General features: G+C 46.3%; 1 protein-coding gene across 2 annotated transcripts; it reads left to right on the top strand.

Moving 5' to 3' along the window:
• The first annotated feature begins 4,977 nt into the window (after positions 1 to 4,977).
• On the top strand, positions 4,978 to 22,294 carry SALL4 (spalt like transcription factor 4). 2 transcript variants are annotated; one of them, XM_057529550.1, is made up of 4 exons: positions 4,978 to 5,107; positions 16,012 to 17,031; positions 19,188 to 19,468; positions 21,798 to 22,294. In XM_057529550.1, exons 1-4 carry the CDS (start codon positions 4,978 to 4,980, stop codon positions 22,215 to 22,217), a joined length of 1,851 nt encoding a protein of 616 aa, XP_057385533.1. In that variant the 3' UTR covers positions 22,218 to 22,294. The 2 variants fall into 2 exon arrangements, with proteins under 2 accessions (XP_057385533.1, XP_057385532.1); XM_057529549.1 differs by having other exon boundaries at positions 16,012 to 18,348.
• The last annotated feature ends 353 nt before the right edge of the window (positions 22,295 to 22,647 follow it).

Here is a 22,647-nt window from a genome sequence, read left to right as displayed (position 1 = left end):
GAGTAATATTCCATTGTATATATGTGCCACATCTTCTTTATCCATTCATCTGTCGATGGACACTTAGGTTGCTTCCATGTCCTGTCTATTGTAAATAGAGCTGCAATGAACATTGTGGTACATGACTCTTTTTGAATTATGGTTTTTTCTGAGTATATGCCCAGTAGTGGGATTGCTGGGTTGTATGGTAGTTCTATTTTTAGTTTTTTAAGGAACCTCCATACTGTTCTCCATAGTGGCTGTATCAATTTACATTCTCACCAACAGTGTATGAGGGTTCCCTTTTCTCCACACCCTCTCCAGAATTTATTATTTGTAGACTTTTTGATGAAGGCTCTTCTGACCAAAAACAACTTCATTAGATACACTGTACATATCATAAAATTCACCCATTATAGGTGTACATTTCAGTGATTTTTAATAAATGTATATAGTTAGGCAACCATCAGTTTGTAATTGCCTTTTTTCCCCAATTGTGGTAAAATACACATAACATAAAATTTTACCATTTAACCATCTTTAAGTGAACTCTTCAGTGGTATGAAGAACATTCGCATTATTGTGCAATCTCCAGAACTCCTTCCATTTTGCAAAACTGAAACTCCATACCCATTAAACAGTAACTCCCCATTTCCCCCTCCACCCAGCCCCTGGCAATCACCCCTCTAATTTCTATCTCCATGAATTTGACTTCTCTAGGTACCTCATAGAAGTGGAATCACACAGTATTTGTCTCTTTTGTGACTGGCTTATTTCCCTTAGCATGATGTCTTCAAGGTTCATCCAGGCTGTAGCAAGGCAGAGTTTCTTTCCTTTTTTAAAAAAATATTTATTTATTTATTTGATTGCACCAGGTCTTAGCTGTGGCTCGCTGACTCCTGACCTGAGGCATGTGAATTCTTAGTTGCAGCATGTATGTGGGATCTAGTTCCCTGACCAGGGGTCGAACCCGGGCCCCCTGCATTGGGGGCGTGGAGTCTTAAGCACTGCATCACCAGGGAAGTCCCAGAATTTCTTTCATTTTTAAGGCTGAATAATATTCCATTGTATGTATACACCACATTTTGTTTATCCATTCATTTGTTGATGGACTCTTGGGTTATGTCCACCTTTTAGCTCTTGTGAATAATGCTGCTATGAATTTGGGTGAACAAGTATCTCTTCATGTCCCTGCTTTCAGTTCTTTCAGATGTATATCCAGAAGTGGAAATGCTGGATCCTACCGTAATTCTACGTTTAATTTTTTAAAGAAACTGCCATACTATTTTCCACAACGGTTGCACCATTTTACATTTCCACCAACGGTAATTGCCTTTTAATACTCTATTTTATTTTATTTTAAATATTTATTTATTTATTTGGTTGTGCTGGATCTTAGTTGCAGCTCGTGGGCTCCTTAGTTGCGGCATGCAGGCATGTGAACTCTCAGTTGTGGCATGCATGTGGGATCTAGTTCCCTGACCAGGGATCGAACCCAGGCCCCCTGAAGTTGGGAGTGCGGAGTCTTATCCACTGAGCCACCAGGGAAGTCCCTTAATACTCTATTTTATATTCAGGTCTCCAAAGTCATTCTCCAAATTCATTTATTGTGACTTCTGTGTTCTGTTACCGTGGCTAAGTGCTTAGGACATAGTGGTGAAGGTGTCTGCCCTTGTGGAGCCTGCAGTGTGAAAAACAAGTAATAAATACATAGACAATTCAATCTATAATTATAAACTTTGAACTATGCTATAAAAGGAAAGAACCAGCTTCTAGAAGATCGACACTAATAGGTGAGACCGTTCTAATTTGGATGAGAAAAAGCCGGTTTTAGGAAGAAAAATTTGAACTGAGACTGGAGGCTTAGTAGAAGTAGGCAGGTGAAGAGGGGTAAAGAGTAGAAGGGAAGAAAGTTCCTTGCAGAGCAAAGGTGGGATTTTGTGGACAGAGTTGGAAGGTCTGAGTTCCACAGAGACCTATACCCTTAACTGGAAAGTTCCTGAATTCATACATTCAGCATACAACTGTTAGTACCCACGAGGCGCTGATGGGAGCTTTGAGTTTGTTTTGCCATGGATGAAATGGGAATAAAAAAGGATTTTAATGAAGCTGAAATGGGATTATGTATCCCAGATACCCTTAGACACAGTAAAGCCTCAATGTTCATAGACTGCTTGAGGAAAGATATAACAAGAAGTCGATTTCCAACAATTTCTGCCTGTGGCAAACAGTGAGAACGACTGGATTATACATAAACTCAGTCACCTAACAAAAGGCATTACAAAGTTTAATACCATCCTTTACAATGATCTTTTTTTCCCCCCTGACTCTGATCACACCCAGGTCTTTTGGTCTTAGGGAATATTAAATCATCCAAAAAATTACCGTGGATTAGGGACTGGCCTTCTGCCCTGCCATGCTCTATTTACTGCCCGCCACCCCCCCCCCCCCGCCCTTTGTTCTAGGGTCTTACTTCACCTCTAGCTTACTAGCTCCTGGCTCATCAGTTGGAAGTAGATTCAAAAAGTGTACTGTGCCTTTCTTTTCTTAATATAATATTCATGGAAGGTTTTCCTTTGGGGAAAACTTCTCTTTGACTTTCTCTGTAGAAGTTATTTCCACAGACTGTGGATTTTTCAGGACAGGCTTAATTTAACATATGTTTTCTTTTACCACAATTTTTTCTTGTTTAGCTATCTTGTCCATATTCAGCTACCACTGAACGACAAGCATTGGGATGTGATAAAAGAATTTTGAAATCGGGCTTAGGGATTGAGCTCATCCACTTCCTAATTAAGTTATTTCACATTCTTAAACCTCAGTTTCCTCATTTTCAAAATGGACAAAACAATGCCAATCTCTCTTGGAAGATAAAAGGAGAAAGTGTGCATTTAGTGCAGCCTGTGGCACATACCAGGAGCTCAATCAATTATTATTATTATCACTTGGAGACTCAAGTGGCATAATTTTAATACCTTGTTCTAAGCAGAAATGGCATCGTGTTTTCACTATCACCAACTAACATAAGTATAAACAACTATATCTTAAATGAAGTTTTCCTTAAACCACTAACATTTCTTGAGCTGTAAACCTAGTGCACATGCATTTAGATTGGTAAATTACATCTACCACACCACCTTACACAGAAAAGGTGTTGGGAATATAAGCAGATTAGTCAGTGAGGCAGTTGTTAATTGGCTTTTTTACTCAGTATGAGAATTCTAAACAGCTTCCATGTATTATTAAACCAAATTCTTACTTTTCCAACTTGGGCTGTTGACTGTAATTCTATCTTTTTTGGTTTAGCGGACTTAAAACAATGCCAAGCATTTTCAAACAAAGACTCAAAAATTGGAGCTTAACCTTCCTTCCTTCAGTAAGTTTTTATTGATGGCCATGAATATCAAAAAGATGATCAAGCTGATTTATTTTCTGCCTTGGGTTGTCCAAACACCCAGGTGAACATATTTATCAGCTTAGCATTCTATTTTGCTTGCATTCCCAATGAGCTTACAAGAAACTCTAACAAGCTGGGAACCTGATGAATAACTAATCAAGAAAATGCAATGCACAAATGTGGAGGAAGGGTCTATAATTGCACAGTTCCTTACAATGAAGTAAATGCTAAATACAGACGCATGCCCAGAGGCACTAGGGAAACACTAATCAAAGACTTGGAAGGCTGAAGATTTCATCATTTATTCAACATTTATTGAGCATTTACATCATGCAAGGCAGTTAATGGAATAAAATACATAGAGATTTACTGTAGAGGTGTGTATACATATAATATTATACACACATACACAATTTTAGAAAATTCCAGGCATCTCCGCGTCAGGATGATGCAATCCCTTTGAACTACACATCTTTTCCATAGTAAAATCCATATTGCAAAAAATTCCGATAATGATTACTTGGGCAACACCCAGTTACTATGACAATGCCCATTGCTGATCCATGGGAGATGTAAGAGGATTGTCTCAGTAATAAAATGATGTTATCAGACATTTATGGCTTGTGGGGAAAAAGTGCAGTCCCTCCTTGTTTTGATATTATCTCTGACTATACTTGCTTTTAATCTACCTTTTCTATATTTAGTATCTAGTCATTTTAAATGAAAAAAAAAACAAAACCCAAAACCCAAACCAAAAATCAAGGTCTGCACTGACAGTAAACCAAACCTTTTGAGTATGAATCCTGGAGGTTATTATTTAGCATTTAAAGGAAATAAATCATGGTGAGGGGATAATCTGAAATTTGGGAAATTTGAAGGCCACCTTAAGAGTTGAGATGGGGTGGGAAGGTTGAATATACCACCATTTACCATTCTTCAGATACCTCCAGACTCAATTTAAACATTTCAGTGAAAAAGTAGATGGGAGGGGACACGGGTCAAATCTCAGTTTTTTGTTTTGTTTTGTTTTGTTTTTGTTTTTTTGTCTTTTGGTAGATGTAAACACTGAGGCAAAATATTTCACTGAAAAGACCTTCCTCCCCGGCTTGCGAGGATATCAACCTTACAAAAGTAATTTTTGGAGCACACTACCGAATACGCTCGTTCCAAAACTGTTACGGAAGCTCCAAGTTTTTAGTAAATACACAATCATTTTTCTTTTTCTCTCCAAGGACTCAGATAGCTGAAGCGAGGATGGGTCCCCCTCGGATTTCGTCCATGATCCAGCCAATCTGAGCCCGGATGCTAATTAGTTGCTCTCCCCCGATGAACACGCCTTTGTCGCTTGTAGGGCCGGACTACAAAGCCCAGAATGCCTCGCCCCTCCCTGATCAATGAGGGCTTATTTAAATGATCTCTGAGGTCTTGGACCCAGGCCAATCAGCTGTCAGGGCTCATGATAAATCGCAATGCATTATTGATAATAATAATTACTGGGACATGCGCGTTCCGGCCGAAGGGGGGTAAATTTCCCAACTCCAGGAATTTGTGGCGGAGTGGGCAAATAACCGCGGCTCTCCAGGCGCCCCGATGCTCGCACCATGTCGAGGCGCAAGCAGGCGAAACCCCAACACATCAACTCGGAGGAGGACCAGGGCGAACAGCAGCCGCAGCAGCCGGCCCCGGAGTTTGCAGATGCGGCCGCAGCGGCGCCGGCGGCGGGGGAGCCGGGTGAGTGGGGCTGGGGGCGCACGCCCCGGGCGGGCAGTTTCCGGGACGTTCGCGGGACCCTCGAAGGCGCGGACTTTGGGGAGCCAACGGCTACCACCGCAGGCTGTGGAACCGAGATCTGGGGGCTCAGTTAGTTCCAGAGGAGAGCGGCAGCCCCATTCCCCACCCCCACCCTCGTTAATTTTACACTTCTCCCCTTTTATCGCTTCTCCCGTCTTGTGTAAGTTTCACCCCCAGGTCTCGCTCTTATTGTAAAATTGACCCCCAGCCTCTCCTGTGTCCCTCATTCCTGAAAGGTTCCCTTCTCCTTGTCCTCTGCCCCTCTCGTAATTGGTTCCACTCCCCTCACTAGTAGCCTCCCCCCCACTTGTAACTTAGGCTCCCCTCCTCCCTCCCTGGCGCTGCTTTTTAAAAGAAAGACCCCGGGGGTCCCCACTCTTTCCCTCACCCGTTAGGGTCTTTGTAGGAGGCTGGGGAAGGGGCGCACCCTAGGAAGATCTCCCGGGGGAGCACGATCTGTTGCACGCGCCCCTCCCGGGCCAAGAGGGGGGAGGGGGCGCGACCTCTCCCCACCCCCAGGAGCTGGGGTGCGGGCCACCAGCGCTGCGGAGGGGATTGGAGGGTCCGAAGAGGTGGAGGAGAAGAGCACAGTATTTTCCTTTTTTAAAAAAATTTCTTTTTTGGTTTTCCTCTTTTCTCCCGGGGCTACGCCGCCTGCCGATCTTCGCCCTAACCTTTCGGGGCCTGACCTCCAGCCATCTTTGATTTCCGACTTCCTAAAAATAAACCGCGGCCGGCGGGAGGGGTGCGGGCCCCCAGGGGCGGGGGTCGCGGGCGCACAGCGGCCCCGCTGGGGTGCACCAGCCTGGCGTTTTGCGTGGCTTTTCTAGGGCGCCCGGCTTTCCAAACGCATGCCCCGGGGGCCAGAGGGGAGAGGTCGGGCCAGGGCTGGGCGGTCGTGGCCAGGGCGAGCTCCGGGGGCTGACCCGGCCCACGCTTCCGCGCCGCGCGTCTACAGGGTCTGGAGGAGTTCGGGACCCCCAGCCCGGTCGGGAGCGGCCGAGCAAACTCCTCTCTTCCTAATCATGTAACCCAGGGGGCTTTAGGAGCCAGTCGATTTCCCACTATCTCCCCTCCGTCCTGGCCCGCCAAATTGTCGCCTGATAAGTTTTTCGCGTACGCGTGGGGGGAGGGGGCGTTTTTAACGTCCTCTTGGGCCTTGTTGGTGGCTCTCTCCTCTCGCCGCCTGCTTTCTAATTTCCCAGCCCGTAATGGGGGTGTGCGCGGCAACCCCAGACTCTCCGAGCCACAACTCCGATGGGAAAACAGTCGCTACGTTTTGGTTACCGTACCTTTTATTTCGGGGAGGGAATGTGGTAAATTTCCTAAATTTGTAATATAATGTAAATCCCTATTTTCCCCCCAAATAACATTTTTCCAGGGCAAATTAAAGAGATCGGCTTGACCGAGGGGGCGGCTGTGCGTTTTCGGGCGTCCGATGGTCAGGGCAGCGTGCACCCAAGGTCGGAGGAGAGTGGACTCTCTTTGTGCTTTGGGAGGGGGAGTGGGGGGGAGAATGGAGAGGCTTCGTTGCCTGGCCCACCTGGAACAAAAGGGTTAACCCTCTGCCCGCCCGCTTCCTCCCGAGAGGAGGGGCGAGCTCCTGGCTCTGACCCCTCCCCTGGTCCTGCTCTGACCTCCCCTTCCCCCTACCCGCTTCATTTTGGGTGGGCGCGCTCAAGTGGGGCTTTTGGTGGTGTTTGGCACCTTAGGGGGAGCTTCTTAAATTAACGCTAGCTGGAGTTTGCAATCAGTTAATCCGAGCTGGTTAGGATCGCGGGCCTGGCTGTGCGCTCCCTCCACGATTTGGGAGGGGGAGTTGCTATTGATCGCTTGGGTTGGAGTGGACGGCCGAGCTGCGCGCGGGCGCCCCCTGGAGGCCCAGCCTGGAACCTCGCCCTTTGCTGAGAGGCGGGTCCCTTCGCAGGTACCGGCTCACACCTGATGGGTGGGACAGGCTGGGGCAGGGGGATGGAGAGCGCTGGGCTGGGCTAGGGACTCCAGTCGGTTGCTTGAGCTATCCCTGGCTGTGCCGGGTTTTCTTTGCCAAGTCTTTGGAATTCTTGGAAAGAATTCTTCGATCCTCGAATGTGTTTGCAGAGTCCCCCAGTTGCCACCATGGGACAGAAGGTAGCTTTCCCAAGCAGTACATTTTAACTGATGCATTTTGTATTTGAGCAGCCTGTATGTATCATTTTAAAAATCCAGTTTAGACTGGTCTTATTTTGCAAAACCAATTTGAGACCCACTTATAAAGAATGTACTTTTTGCGGGAGGAAAATGAAGTCCGGCAAAAAATTAGCAGATCAAAAAATCTGCAGGTGGTCAGGGGACTCAGGCTACATACAGGAAAATTAGCATTTTCTCAAAAGAGTTTCAAATGCCCTTTGTGCTAAACTGGATTACAGCCATCAACGATTAAGATTCCCAAATTTCAAATAACTGCCTAGCCCCAGTTTCTAAACTGAAATGACCTACATTGGCGGTAAGGATTCTGAGAATAGGGCACTTGGGAGCTTATATTTTAATAGAGGGAGAGGGAAATCTTGTTGATCGAAGCGTTAGTTAATGTTGCAGGCCGACTTTCTGTGTTTCCATCTGAGTTTCTGAAAGGGGCTACAACTTGCCCACACCGCTTTTGTTCCGTTAAAAAGAAATTGCACAAGTCAGTGCTAGTTGGTCCTTCAAGCCTTTGCTGCCTTCCCACGGTGGGGAGTTGGGGAGCCATCTTGGGAGGGAGGGATAGAGTTAATGCTTCCTCTTTTTAAATGAAGTTGGGTTTTGGTAAGATTTTAGAGTGAGGTGTGCATTGCAATCTGGTTGTATGACTTTCAGCTGTGTAACCTTGATTTCTGAGCTTTTGGGTTCTTTCTCTGTACTATGGAGATGAAGCATGCTGTTTATTTAGATAGTTTCAACTATATAAGACCCACTGTGTGCTGGAAATGTGATCAGTAATTAATTTTGTTCAAAATAACAATGTTTTATTTTTTATCGTGTCAAGACGGCACTGAACTGCCAAGTTGAGATAATTCTGCAGTTTTATCTGTAGCCTACTGTGTGCCAGACACCAGGCTGGGGACCTCAATGACATTACCTGTAATCCTCATTTTTACTCATTTTAGAGTAAACTTTAACTCCTGGTTGCAATGGCTTGCCCAGGGTTGCCTTGTCCTGTTTGATTTGAGCCTTGCTCTAAATCCAAGAAGCTGTGTTTATCGTGGTTTTAGAAGAGTTGGTTATGGGATGGGATTTTCTATCAGATGAGGGAGCTATGGTGAGTGTTCGGCTGGTTGAGTGTTATCTCTCCTCCTCCCTTTTAATTTTTGAGATGTGCCTTTGCAGGCTTTAGAATAAGAGGTCCTGGGAAGCAAGTCGAAAATAAAGCAGAGTTTGCATTTGGTGCTCTGGGCTTTACTGCCTTGGAAAAAATGATGGGAAGAGTTCAAGATACTCCCTTTTTCATCATCCTTAACCTGTTGTGCTTTTGATTGTTTAAAAAAGCATCTAAAAATTTTAAAAGCTCTAAATCCATGTAAGAACTGCATCTCTGATCATTGCCATCTATTTTTTTTTTTCTAGATTTCAAGTCTATGTCAGGCTTTGTTCTAGGGGGATCTGGGGAAGGAGGCAGCAAAAGCTCCTGCCTTCATGGAGTTTACAAATTGCTTAAAAGATGAGCTCCAGTTGAGGCAATATGGGACGTATCTCTACAGCGTAAATAGCAGAGCTTGCACACCTTAGCCCAAAGAAACTTTGATTCTTTTACTTTTCCTTTTCAGCCGACTTGAATTTTGATCCAAGACCATTTGGAACAATTTTTTTTTGTACCTTAATTAAATAGAAAGTTAATTACTGCTCTAATTTGCCACCTACAAATTGAGTTAAGGGCTTGTTCCTTAAGTGTTTCTCGGATTGCTGAATTCAGATGTAAAATTAAACTGGTAAACCAGTTTCTTTGAACTGGTTCAGTACTTAAGGACATCTCAGTTTCCTTTTGTTTTTTGGTAAGCAGTTATCCTGCGGGTGGGGGTGGGGTAGAAGATGTTTATGTACTCTAGATAATCTGCTCATTGTAGTTCTTTTAATATAGGAATGGGGGGGGGAAGATAAGCTTGAGGCATAATGCTTTTCTGGAGATACACAGGTTTGTTTCTTAAGCATTTTCACTGGCTCCAGAATTTGATTGGCCTCTGGCAGATGAGCTTTCTTCCTATACAATAGTAAGAGTATTTTCTATCCATTTGGCAGTGATTGAATCTAAGCCCCCTGCTGGGTTTACTGCATTCTTCCAACTTATTGGATAACTAGATGCTGAGAGATAACATTCCTAAAATTCGGAGTGGGGGTGGGGTGGAAGGATGGAAGATCTAGTTGCTGTGTAATCCCTCTGAACTTTGCTTTTTCCTTTTGGGAAGGGTTAACTTAAGCATACCCAGCAATTGTTCATAACAGAGTCCTCTTACTCTTTGGCAAATACGCTTTCAGTATTTGCCAGTGGTGGTCTGGATGTCGAAGTACTTTTTACTGCACCAGCAAACAGAGCTCCTGCTGTTTGAAGACTCAAGTGGGATGTTGCCGGTATTGCTTGGAGGCTGCAGAAGAGGCAAGCCTGTGTATACAGTGCAGGCAAGCTGGTATTCAGGTTGTAAATCACTCTTGGGAACTGTTGGATCCTTCTAGGGCAGGGAGCTTAACCTTTTTTGTGCCACATTCACCCCTTCTCAACAGAATGTATTTAAATGCATACAATAAGATACATAGAAATACCAAGGAAATAAATTGCATTGAGATAACACTTAGTAAAAATGAAAACATTTGTGATATAGTAACATGTGCTTCTTTATGAACACAATAAAGGAGATCTAGCAGTCAGTCAGGTAACCAGAATTTCCAGTAATGCAACCGCATTGACATCATAGGAAAATACCTGCTTTCTGTTGATGACATAGGCATGGGTTCTGCAAATACCGCTGAGGTATGTTCCCCACGCTCATAATTGAAAGAAATGTTAAGTTTTAATTCAGCTGAGTGAAAATAAGGTTGCCATTTTTTTTTCCTGTCTAATTTCATTGGCCCCAGTTTAAAGAGTTATCTCCTTTAAAACCTGCATTGTCAGTAAGGGAATATTGTCCCCAGGGGGGTGAAAATTGGTTTTTTTTGCGGGGGGGGGGAATGGTTATTGATGTTACAGTGGTTTGTGGCCTTCCAAAGGACCATAGTGCATAAACAGATAATATAGTATATTGGTGGTATTAAAATTTGGGGGGGGGGGTGATTAGGAAAAAAAAGCTTTAAAAGCCTTCCTAGAGGGGTAAAATGAAAAAAAGGTCAAGAAACTGCTCTAGAAGAAACAATTATAAATTGGGACACTAACTTTAGTTCCCTTCTTCAATAGTATTTAAGACTATAATCCCTGCTCTTGTGTTTTACCAGTGTGGCACCTTGAGGCAGGTATTTCTGAGTCTTAGTTTCCATGTTTGCAAATTGGGAACAAAGATGCTTGTTTACGGGGCTATGAAGATAAGTGAGTTAAGGTATAGGAGTCTGAAGTGAGTGCTTTGTTGCAGTTTGTGGAGGATGGTAGTAGTTTTGCTTTGGCCCTTAACAAGCATTTGTACATGAGCTTTGTTAGAGATTTCCAGAAGTAGAATGGCTGAGAAAAGGGATGTAACATGCTAATTAAAAAGAAGCCAAAGTACAAAAGTGTATACATTTATTTATTTATTTTTTTGTGGTCACGCTGCACGGCACGTGGCTCCCCGACCAGGGATCGAACCTGCGTCCCCTGCATTGGAAGTGTGGAGTCTTAACCACTGCACCGCCAGGGAAGTCCCAAAAGTGTATACCTTTTTTTTTTTTTGAGGAACTTTATTAATTAATTAATTTATTTATTTTCGGCTGTGTTGGGTCTTCGTTTCTGTGCGAGGGCTTTCTCTAGTTGTGGCAAGCGGGGGCCACTCTTCATTGCGGTGCGCGGGCCTTTCACTACCGCGGCCTCTCCCGTTGCGGAGCACAGGCTCCAGACGCGCAGGCTCAGTAGTTGTGGCTCACGGGCCCAGTTGCTCCGCGGCATGTGGGATCTTCCCAGACCAGGGCTCGAACCCGTGTCCCCTGCATTGGCAGGCAGATTCTCAACCACTGCGCCACCAGGGAAGCCCCAAAAGTGTATACCTTTTAAAGTTTCTCTTCCACCCCAGGCCTGTGCTCCAAGAGGCAGGGACCAGCCACAGCATCTATTATTTCAAAAGTTTCCCACGTACATACTTATATCTTTATCCCCAAACACAGAGAGGGGGGAGCACATTATCTATACATCCTGTTCTCTACACTTTTTTTCCTCTTGAAATCAGTCTTGGGCGGTTGTCTTATAGAGCAAGCATATATAATAAAGATCTACTTTATTTTTGAAGGGTACAAAGTAGTCATCTTTCCTGTACCCTGATTTATTCAATCAGAACCGTACTGACGGACCAGAGTGCTTCCTTTTTTGTTTAGGCTGTTTGTTACTATGAAACCTGTATCCTGGTATCACAGAAAGTAAACTCCTAACAAGGGAATTGCTGGGTGGAAGGAGCATTGCACTAAAATGATGATGTTGGTGGATTGTGCTCTGAAGAAGTTGTATGTATTTATTTATTTTTTTCTAAATTTTTAAAAACATTTATTTGTTTATTTAATTTGGCTACGTTGGGTCTTCGTTGCTGCGCGCGGGCTTTCTCTAGTTGCGGCGAGCGGGGGCTACTCTTCGTTGTGGTGCGCGGGCTTCTCATTGCAGTGGCTTCCCTTGTTGCAGAGCACAGGCTCTAGGCACGCAGGCTTCAGTAGTTGTGGCGCACGGGCTCAGTAGTTGTGGCTCGCGGACTCTAGAGCGCAGGCTTCAGTAATTGTGGCACATGGGCTCAGTAGTTGTGGCTCACGAGCTTAGTTGCTCCGCGGCATGTGGGATCTTCCCCGACCAGGGCTCGAACCCATGTCCGCTGCATTGGCAGGCGGATTCTTAACCACTGCGCCACCAGGGAAGTCCCAGTTGTATGTATTTATGGGCACCGGCCTACTGGTGTATTTCCCTCCCAAGAGAAACTTTTTAAGTTCCACTTCTAAAGTTCTTGACACATAATTGCCAAAATTGTACTTCCAGAAAGATTGTGCCAGTTTAACAACCACCCCGCAAACACCGCATTAGAAGTCTTGGGAAAGTGTACCCATAGATACTATCTTAAGGGTTCTGGGAATTGACGAATATCTTTAACTTGGTTCTTGGAAATTTGATTGCTCTGGAGCAGTTGTGGAGCCGGAAGGAAGGAGGTACCTACCTGCTACACTCCACACGGAAGTACCAGGGGTGTATTGTGTCCTAAGTTAACCTCCCCACACCCCCAAACCTGACCCCTCAAGGTTTCCTGTCCCTCCTGGGGTTTCTGTGGGAAGAAAGATAGTTGCCCCTCTCAACAGGAGAAACATACTATGCTTGGGAGGAAGTGTATCAAGGAAGAGTTCAAAGGGAGGGTCTGGGTCCTGCGTGCCTGGGTTTTAACGTTGGCTTCGCAGTTTACCACATGCCCTACCTTGGGGAAGTTAATGTCCTCTGTGCCTCAGTTTCCCCCTCTGTTAAGTATAATAGTATCTACCTCAAGAGTTGTTAATAACATGTACATTACACCTGGTACCTAGTAAGTGCTCAAAAGTTATCTATGACTAGATTTTTCATTGTGTTGCCTTGGGTATAAGTCACGTTACCTCCGAGTCTGTTTTTCTCATCTATAAATGGGGCTGATGTTTAATAGGGTTGGAAAAGTGTAGTATGGAGCACGGGGCACCTGGAGGTTCTAGTCTGGACTACAGGAGGCTGGTAGGCTGCTCATCTTTTCATCAGCCCCCATAGCCCCTGCCTTGCACTCAGTAGGAGGCGAGACGTATTGTTAAATGAGTGAGGCTTTAAATGACTGGTACAAGCATTATTGTGTTCAGCAACCCTAGTTGCCCAGGTAACCGGATAAGCCACCGAAATAGAAAAAGGTGGAGAAAGTGATGTTCACTGAATACGTACAGTATCCGCACTTTCAGGTCATGGGATGGTGCCAGGCTCACAGTCAGCACTCAACAAACATTAGTTAAATTAATCACATCACTTAACACAGGCATCTAACTTACATGGTTGTCATGATTTTACACGTTTAATAGAAATCCTGAGGGGTAAGCCCACCATATCAAACCTGTTTTCCATGGATTGCTCCTGACCTGTTTTCTTTCTCTCGGCTCACCCCCGACCCACATACACCTTGCAGAACTTCTGATGATTATTTAGTCTGAAATTAGGAAAAATTAAGTCAATTTATTAAGGCCACCGTGCTACGGAAATGTAAAAGAACCAGTGTTTGAAAATCTGATGGAAAGCATAGATCTTTCTCAAGAGAAATACACTTTGTTGCAAGATCAGCCCCTCCCGAAAATGTGGACTGACTCCTCAGTCAAAAACCCGTGCTGTTGGGAAATGTAATCACCCATGGACTTGAGGCAAAATGGGTTAGTTGGCTTTACAAAGTGATCATTTTATTTAAAAGATAAGTGGATAATGCCTGGCCTTACCCCCATGCATTTGTACATTTCAAATAGGTTTTGTTTTAAACAAAAATGGTCACACCTTACAAACCGTTCTGTAACCTACTTCCACCTAACTTCTGTCTCCATGTCAGGACATACGGAAATTCTGCATCGTTTTTGTACTGTGGGTAAACCAAAATTTACCTTTTTTTTTTCCTTTTGTGGCTATAAACATTTCTGTGAAAAATATCCTTCTTCCTCCATGGATTTTTTAAAAAAATAAGTTTATTTATTTATTTATTTTGGCTGTGTTGGGTCTTTGTTTGCTGCGTGCAGGCTTTCTCTAGTTGCGGCGAGTGGGGGCTGCTTGTTGCAGTGGCTTCTCTTGTTGCGGAGTGCAGGCTTCAGTAGTTGTGGCTCATGGGCTCTAGAGCGCAGGCTCAGTAGTTGTGGTGCACGGGCTTTGTTGTTCCGCGGCATGTGGGATCTTCCCGGCCCGTGTCCCCTGCACTGGCAGGTGGATTCTTAACCACTGCGCCACCAGGGGAGTCCTCTCCATGGATCTTTGTATACGTGTGCAAATGTCTGTGGTTTGGATCTGCACACCTGGAGTTGCTGGGTCTGACATGTGCCTATATGACTTCTCAGTGGTAAGGTGTACATATAATAGGTTAGGCAGGAAATGAGAAAAATAAAGTAGCTTAGAGATTCTCCACCCGCCAGGACTCAGGCATCTGGCTAAAGCACAGTCCCCCAACAGGCATTTTAACGTGCAGACTAGCAGTCACTGTGAAGGAAATAGGACCCAACTGCAAAAGAAGTCCAGGGGGCTTCCCTGGTGGCGCAGTGGTTGAGAATCTGCCTGCCAATGCAGGGGACACGGGTTCAAGCCCTGGTCTGGGAGGATCCCACATGCCGCGGAGCAACTAGGCCCGTGAGCCACAATTACTGAGCCCGCGCGTCTGGAGCCTGTGCTCCGCAACAAGAGAGGCCGCGACAGTGAGAGGCCTGCGCACTGCGATGAAGAGTGGCCCCCGCTTGCCGCAACTAGAGAAAGCCCTCGCACAGAAACGAAGACCCAACACAGCCAAAATAAATAAATAAATTAAAAAAAAAAAAAAAAGAAGTCCAGGGACCACTCATTTTCAGGAATAGAACTACCCAGAATAGGATGGTTGTTTGATTTTTGTGTAACAGAGTAGAAGTTGCAAATGGAAGGTGAGGAATAAAATCCATCATTCCCATCCCTTCCTTCCTTTCTTGGGCTTCTTTCTTTGTTTAATGGCTTATTAATCCTTTGATGTCCTGTTAAGGCATTTCTTTAGGTTTTTCATAACCAGGAAGGTCAGTGAAGTTTTTTTTCTTGGACATGCAATCTTTCCTTTTTTTTTCAGTGTGTTTTTTCTTGTATGAAAATACTCCTCGGACTATCTGCTTCATCTTCCTGTGTACGGTTCTGCATATTTTAGGTGAATTTATTACTGCTCTCATAATTTTTAGCACCTTTAAACTTTCATTGTCCCTGGTGGGAAGGTACACTTACCACATTGTCTGAATGAGTGACTTACTGCAATTTCACTTTTAATGGGCCCAGGATGGAGATGAGCGGCCATGAATTGAGCAGGTTTCCAACATCATTTTATGGTGGCATGAAATCCATTTGCCTTTCAAGCCAGCTCTCAGTTGAGGGTGAGGGCCAGAGCTCCAAGGGGATTATTTTAATGAATTGTATGCGTTTCCCAGGGCTGCCTTAATAAGTTGGCACAGACTAGATGGTTTAAGACAGATTTATTCTCACAGTTCTGGAGGGTGGACACCTGAAATTTAGGAGTTGCAGGGTTCCTTTTGGAGCCTCTGAGGGTGAGTCTGTACCAGGCCTCCTCCCTACCTTTTGTTGGCTTCCAGCCGTCCTTGGCTTATAAAAGCCACATAACTCCTGCCTTGGCTTCGCATGGCCTTATTCTGTCTCATGTCCCTTTCTTTTCTCCTTAAGGACACCAGATACTGGGCTTGGGACCCACCCTAATTACAGTTGTAAAGATTCCTCCCCCTGCCCCAAAGAAGGTCACTTGCACAGGTGCAGGGGTTAGGATTGGACATTTTGGGGGGTTATGATTTGACCCGCTACCTAAGTGATTGGTTCACTGAGACTCTTTGGATGCCTCGTTCCCTTACACAGTTTTGCGCGTGTTGGGACGCAGATCACGAAGACCTCTGGATTGTGAGCTGTGGTTTTTCTCAAGAAATCGCCCTACATCCTTTCTTGGGTAGAGTTCTTAGCTTTTTCTCTCTTGTCGCAGGTACTCCAATGAACCCTCCAGAGAGTGGCGATGACGCGAACGTGGACGGAGCAGGGATAAAGAGGCCTCGGCAGGAGGAGACCCACATCTGTGAGAAATGCTGTGCCGAGTTCTTCAGTTTCTCGGAGTTCTTAGACCATAAGAAAAATTGCACTAAAAATCCACCTGTCCTCATCATGAACGACAGCGAGGGGCCGGTGCCTTCAGAAGACTTCTCCGGGGCTGTGCTGAGCCACCAGCCACGCAGCCCAAGCAGGAAGGACGGTCACAGAGAGGACAGTGGCAGCTCAGGGGACACGAGGGAGAAGCCGGGGGCAGAGTCCGTCGTGTACTTAAAGACGGAGGCCGCCCTGCCGCCTACACCCCAGGACATAAGCTATTTACCCAAAGGCAAAGTGGCCAACACCAACGTCACGCTTCAAGCACTGCGGGGCACCAAGGTGGCCGTGAACCAGCGGGGCGCGGACGCGCCCCCAGCCCCACTGCCCAGCGCCAGCAGCATCCCCTGGGTCCTCGAGCAGATCCTGTGTCTGCAGCAGCAGCAGCTCCAGCAAATCCAGCTCACGGAGCAGATCCGCGTGCAGGTGAACCTGTGGGCCTCCCACGCCCTCCACTCCAGCGGCGTGGCCGGAGCCGACTCCCTGAAGACGCTGGGCGGCCACGTGTCCCAGCAGGTTTCGGCGGCTGTGGCTCTGCTCAGCCAGAAGGCGGGGAGCCCGGCTTTGCCCCTGGACACCTTGAAGCCAGCCAAGCTACCTCACACCAGCATCCCTTCCGCTGCCAGCTCCGTGTCCCCGGGGCTGACGCCCTTCGCCCTGAAGCCAGATGGGACCCGGGTGCTCCCCAACGTCCTGTCGCGTCTCCCGGGGGCGTTGCTACCTCAGGCCCCAGGCTCTGTGCTCTTCCAGAGCCCCTTCTCTGCGGTGGCGTTAGACCCGTCCAAGAAAGGGAAAGGGAAGCCACCGAGTGTCTCCCCGGTAGATGTCAAACCCAAGGACGAGGTCCTCTACAAGCACAAGTGTAAGTACTGTAGCAAGGTTTTTGGGACTGATAGCTCCTTGCAGATCCACCTCCGCTCCCACACCGGAGAGAGACCCTTCGTGTGCTCTGTCTGCGGCCACCGCTTCACCACCAAGGGCAACCTCAAGGTGCACTTTCATCGGCATCCCCAGGTGAAGGCAAACCCCCAGCTGTTTGCCGAGTTCCACGACAAGATGGCGGCAGGCAGTGGCCTTCCCTACGCGCTCTCTGGCCCTGTCCCCGTAGATGAATCCGGGCTCTCCTTAGACAACAAACCCGTCCTTGCGACGGGGACCCCCAATGTAGGGCTACCTCAGAATCTCTCTTCAGGGACTAACCCCAAGGACCTCATGGGTGGCCCACTGCCCAGCGACCTGCAGCCCGGGCCTTCTCCGGAAAGTGAGGATGGATCCATCCTACCTGGGGTGGGGCTAAACCATAATTCCCCGAGGGTTGGTGCCTTCCAAGGGAGTGGGACACCCGAGCCGGGGTCAGAGACCCTGAAACTGCAGCAGCTGGTGGAGAACATCGACAAGGCCACCATCGACCCCAACGAATGTCTCATATGCCGCCGTGTCTTAAGCTGCCAAAGTTCCCTCAAGATGCATTACCGCACCCACACCGGGGAGAGGCCGTTCCAGTGTAAGATCTGTGGTCGAGCCTTCTCCACCAAAGGCAATCTGAAGACGCACCTCGGGGTGCACCGGACCAACACGTCCATAAAGACGCAGCATTCGTGCCCCATTTGCCAGAAGAAGTTTACCAACGCGGTCATGCTGCAGCAGCATATTCGGATGCACATGGGCGGTCAGATTCCCAACACGCCTCTGCCGGAGAATCCCTGTGACTTTACGGGTCCCGAGCCAATGATGGTCGGTGAAAATGGCAGTACAAGCGTTGTCTGTCACGATGATGTCGAAAGCATCGATGTAGACAAAGTCTGCTCCCAGGAGGCCCCTGGCAGCTCCTCGAAGGTCCCTATGCCCCTTCCCAGCATCCACTCGGCATCACCTACTCTAGGGCTGTCCTCGGTGGCTTCCCTAGATGCCCCGGGGAAGACGGGTCTCGCTGGTCTTGTCCTGCAGCGACAGAGCAGCCGAGAGAATGGTTCAGTGGAGAGTGATGGCTTGACCAACGACTCTTCCTCCTCAGTGATGGGGGACCAGGAGTATCCAAGCCGAAGTCCAGATGTCCTGGAGACCACATCCTTCCAGGCAGTCTCCCCAGCCAATAGCCAAGCGGAGAGTGTCAAGTCCAAGTCTCCTGATGCCGGTGGCAAAGTGGACAGCTCCGAGAACAGCCGCCCTGAGACGGAAGGTGATAGAGCTTTGGATTTAACTTAGGTCCATTCTGGGCACAGAGTCATCCAAAAGGAACCTGGGTTGAACTTGACAAATGGAGAGTGTGGTATATGTGAAATAGCTCCTCTGTAGGGCGATTAGCCTTTCTGTGGGTACTTCTGGATAGAGGGCAATAATAACTACCTCTGTCGTAGTAGAGACATGCTTTTATTTACGACGGTTCTTGCAAGCTGGGTGTGGACAGCGTACTTAATTTTGATGGGTTTTTATTTTTGTGTTTGAGCCCTGTGAGGGCAACATGGGTAATCCTAAGTAAATGGTCCAGGAGAAGAATATTTGAGAAAGTGGGCACTGCTTTTTGGCCAGTGAGATAAGCCATAGTTCCTTGATTCTGAAATCCCACTCCCTTATGTAAAGTTCACAAATTAATAACTCTTGAGGGAGAGAAAAGAATCTAACCTATTTTAAACGCGCCCCATATAAATGGCGTGCCTATTGACGGCATTAATGGCAAAAATGGGGGAACAGCAACAGCGTAGAATCAGAAAGATAGTGTCAGGGCCTACTTTATAAAGGTAACTGTATGCAGGAATTTGAACTTGGAATTGCATTGCCTGTGACTGTGTTGCCGATACCTTTAAAGCCAAAATAGTAACCTTTTCTGAAGTGTTGGAGTCATTCTCCCTGCAGATAAGTAAAAGGAAAGCTGCTTCCAAGGTGTCAATTTCCTGAACGCTATTTCCAGGCTGTCAAACAGTGGGGCAGTTGTGGTCAAAGCTCCTTTTTTTTTTTGATTGAAGAATGAATGACTGTAGGATGATAATTTGGGATTTTTTTTTTTTCTGTGCACACCAGGTCGGAGCAGTGGCCCACCGACATTTATCCGAGCCCAGCCAGCCTATGTCAAAGTTGAAGTTCCTGGTGCGTTTGTTGGTCCCGCGACCATGTCCCCAGGCGTGACACCTTTGCTTGCCGTCCAGCCCCGACGACAGGCCAAGCAGCACGGCTGCACGAGGTGCGGGAAGAACTTCTCATCTGCCAGCGCGCTTCAGATTCACGAGCGGACTCACACCGGGGAGAAGCCTTTCGTGTGTAACATTTGTGGGCGAGCTTTTACCACCAAAGGCAACTTGAAGGTGAGTTCAAGCCTCGCAGTGCAGTCAAAAAAGAAAAAAAAGAAAAAAGAAGAAGGAGACTTTCTCACATTACGACGTCTCTGAAGTTGGGATTGTTCATTGTAGTCAGTGCGTGTGTGAAATCGTTCAAGTCTGGAAACACGGATGATGTTTGTCGTGTATCGTAATGTAGCGTTGATAAATCCTTTACGGATTTGCCTGTGCTTTCAGACTTGATGACCACCCTGTACGTGGGTTTTTGTTTTCCTGGCCTGCTAGGTTGAAATAAATACCACGAGTTAAACGTATATATAGTGCCACTGGAGTTAAAGGAAGAAAGCCTCCAGGTTTATTGGCCTTTCTTTGAAACTGAACAGCTGGGTTCTTCCAAAGAATGTCCTGTGTCTATTGTTAGGGTAAGTTGGTTCCACCTAAGATATTACCTGGGAAACTGTCCCACGTAAGGATCGAAAGTGGCCTGTGTAAGGACACAGGATGGGAAACCTGGGTTTCCCTCATGGTCCTGCCTCTACTTTGTTCCAGGTGTGTTTCTCTGGGCCTCTTTTCTCTAGCCAGCTCTCCAGTGAGTAGACTAGTTGAATTCTTTGTGGTGAGAATAAAGGTTGAAACTTCACCTTAAAGTTGACCTAGAAGACCTCATATCATGTTAGAAATTAAAAGTACTTATTAAAAAAACTATATTCTTTTAATTTTTTAGTCTAGGTGGCAAAAATGTCAGGGGAGGAACATGCAAGTAATTTAATCTGTAATCCCAACTTCCAGAAATATAAAGCTTAAATTTGTTCAGGGGCCTTGGAATCAATCTGGGGAAGGTTTGGAGCTGCTATTGCTGCGTAAGTGGCTTTGGGCAGGGGGCTCTTGTGCCTCGGTTTCTCAGGCATGGGGATCGTGGTAATGACCTCAGGGTTGCTTGGAGATTAATTGAGTTGTATTAGTGTTTCACATGATGCCAGGAACATCTTAATAATTTCTTGGAGTGATGAAGAGCAAGTCACTTCTGAGCCCGCTGGGATAACTACTAACTTCTAAGGATGTCAGTGAAGTGACGTGAGAATACTTGAAACCCAGTACCCACCACGTTCTTCAACTCTTTATAAAGAAAGGGATTTGAAAACTCAAAAGCCAGGCCAGGAAAATAATTGCAGAAAGGAGGCCGGCCAGGTTGAAGAAGCAGTAAGTGGTAGGATCTCTGTCCTCTTCAGAAGAGTCCTTGCCTTGTCTGCTACCATAGAGGAAATAACGTTCATACCCCGTGGCCTCGTGTAACCTTCCGAACTAGGCTTATTTTTCTCTGCAGCAGTGATTACTCTTGTTGACACACTATGTATTTAGGATGTCAGCTCCATCAGGCCAGGGTCTGTTTTGTTCAAAGATTATTTTTTTAACTCAAATTTTTATTCAAGTAATTGTCGATTCATGCAAAGGGAGCAGTCATACAGAGATGCTTACCCACTTTGCTAGTTTCTCCCAGTGATAGAATTTTGTACAACTATAGAATAAATAATAACCAGGATATTGACATTGATGTAACCTACTGGTCTTATAGATTTTCCCATGTTACTTATGCTCCGTGTCTGTATGTGTTAAGTTCCATACCATTTGTTAACTGTGTAAGTTTGTGTGTTCACAAGTTGTAACCCTAGCACTTGAAACAACGCTGCTATGTAGTTAGGTGTTGACAAAACTGTACATGTGAACAGTGGGATGGGGAAAATTGGAGTGTGTATTCCCCACCTCTGTTGCCCTTAACTTGCCTCTAGGCAGGAATGTAGATCCATGGTTGCCAGATGATCTGATTTTTTTTCCCCCCAAGAGAATAGGTATCTGTATTTTTTTTTTTAATAAATTTATTTATTTATTTTTGGGTGGATTGGGTCTTCGTTGCTGCACCGGGGCTTTTCTTTAGTTGCGGCGAGCGGGGGCTACTCTTTGTTGCGGTGCGCAGGCTTCTCATTGCGGTGGCTTCTCTTGTTGTGGAGCACAGGCTCTAGGCGCGTGGGCTTCAGTAGTTGTGGCACGTGGGCTCAGTAGTTGTGGCTCGTGGGCTCCAGAGTGCAGGCTCAGTAGTTGTGGTGCACGGGCTTAGTTGCTCCGCGGCATGTGGGATCTTCCCGGACCAGGGCTGGAACCCGTGTCTCCTGCATTGGCAGGCGGATTCTTAACCACTGCGTCACCAGGGAAGCCCAATATCTGGATTTTTTTAGTATGAAATCTAATTTTAAAATATAAGTTTAGATAGACCAAACCCATAGGCAGACTTGACTTTGGTTTGCCCACATGCAATCCCATCTCTGTTTTGGTGGAAACCTTTCTGTCCCTCTTCCCACAGGTCCATTATATGACGCATGGGGCCAACAATAGCTCGGCACGCCGTGGCAGGAAGCTGGCCATCGAGAACACCATGGCTCTATTAGGAACGGACGGAAAGAGGGTCCCCGAGATATTTCCCAAGGAAATCCTGGCCCCTTCGGTGAACGTGGACCCTGTTGTGTGGAACCAGTACACCACCATGCTCAATGGTGGTCTGGCCATGAAGACCAACGAAATCTCCGTGATCCAGAGTGGTGGCATTCCCACCCTCCCGGTGTCGCTGGGGGCCAGCTCCGTGGTGAATAACACTGCTACCTCCAAGATGGATGGCTCCCAGTCGGCCATCAGTGCCGAGGTGGAGAAGCCGGGAGCTGCCGACAGCGTCCCCAAACACCAGTTCCCTCACTTCCTGGAGGAAAACAAGATCGCCGTCAGCTAAGCTACAGGAGAACGCACGTCAAAGGAGCAGTGCAGTGACCTCTCTAGAACTGTCCCTTTTTTGTTTGTTTTTCTTAAAGACCCCCATCTCCTCCAGTTTTCTTCCTGATGTGCAAATAATGTTTACAGTTGTGACCACAACCTCAGGCACATCCTACAATCACAATGTTGCTATGCTGCTTTGCAAAAACAAACAAACAAAAAAGAAAAATCAGAAAAAAAAAATTCATACTAAAACAAATATAGACTAGTATTTTTTTTTAATTTTGGAAAGAAGCGGGTCTTGCAAAGTAGTTTTGTTACTTGCAACAAACTATATACATAAAACCTTTGTACAACCTAGAGTAACTGTTTCCAAAGACTGTCACCTATTTCAAGTTGGAAGGTGTTGAAGCACCATGGAGAAGACAACTGTTTTGCCTGTTTGGGGG

Source organism: Balaenoptera acutorostrata, chromosome 15 (assembly GCF_949987535.1).
Source record: "Balaenoptera acutorostrata chromosome 15, mBalAcu1.1, whole genome shotgun sequence".
In the NCBI taxonomy this organism is placed as follows: Eukaryota; Metazoa; Chordata; class Mammalia; order Artiodactyla; family Balaenopteridae; genus Balaenoptera; species Balaenoptera acutorostrata.
This window is presented reverse-complemented; position numbering and strand designations above follow the sequence as displayed.

Excerpts from the sequence above, each read along its gene's own strand:
- SALL4 (XM_057529549.1), top strand. The coding sequence starts at position 4,978 with ATGTCGAGGCGCAAGCAGGCGAAACCCCAACACATCAACTCGGAGGAG. Across the intron at positions 5,108-16,011 it reads GCCGGCGGCGGGGGAGCCGG|GTACTCCAATGAACCCTCCA; the intron begins GTGAGTGGGGCT and ends CTCTTGTCGCAG. Across the intron at positions 19,469-21,797 it reads CCACCAAAGGCAACTTGAAG|GTCCATTATATGACGCATGG; the intron begins GTGAGTTCAAGC and ends CTCTTCCCACAG.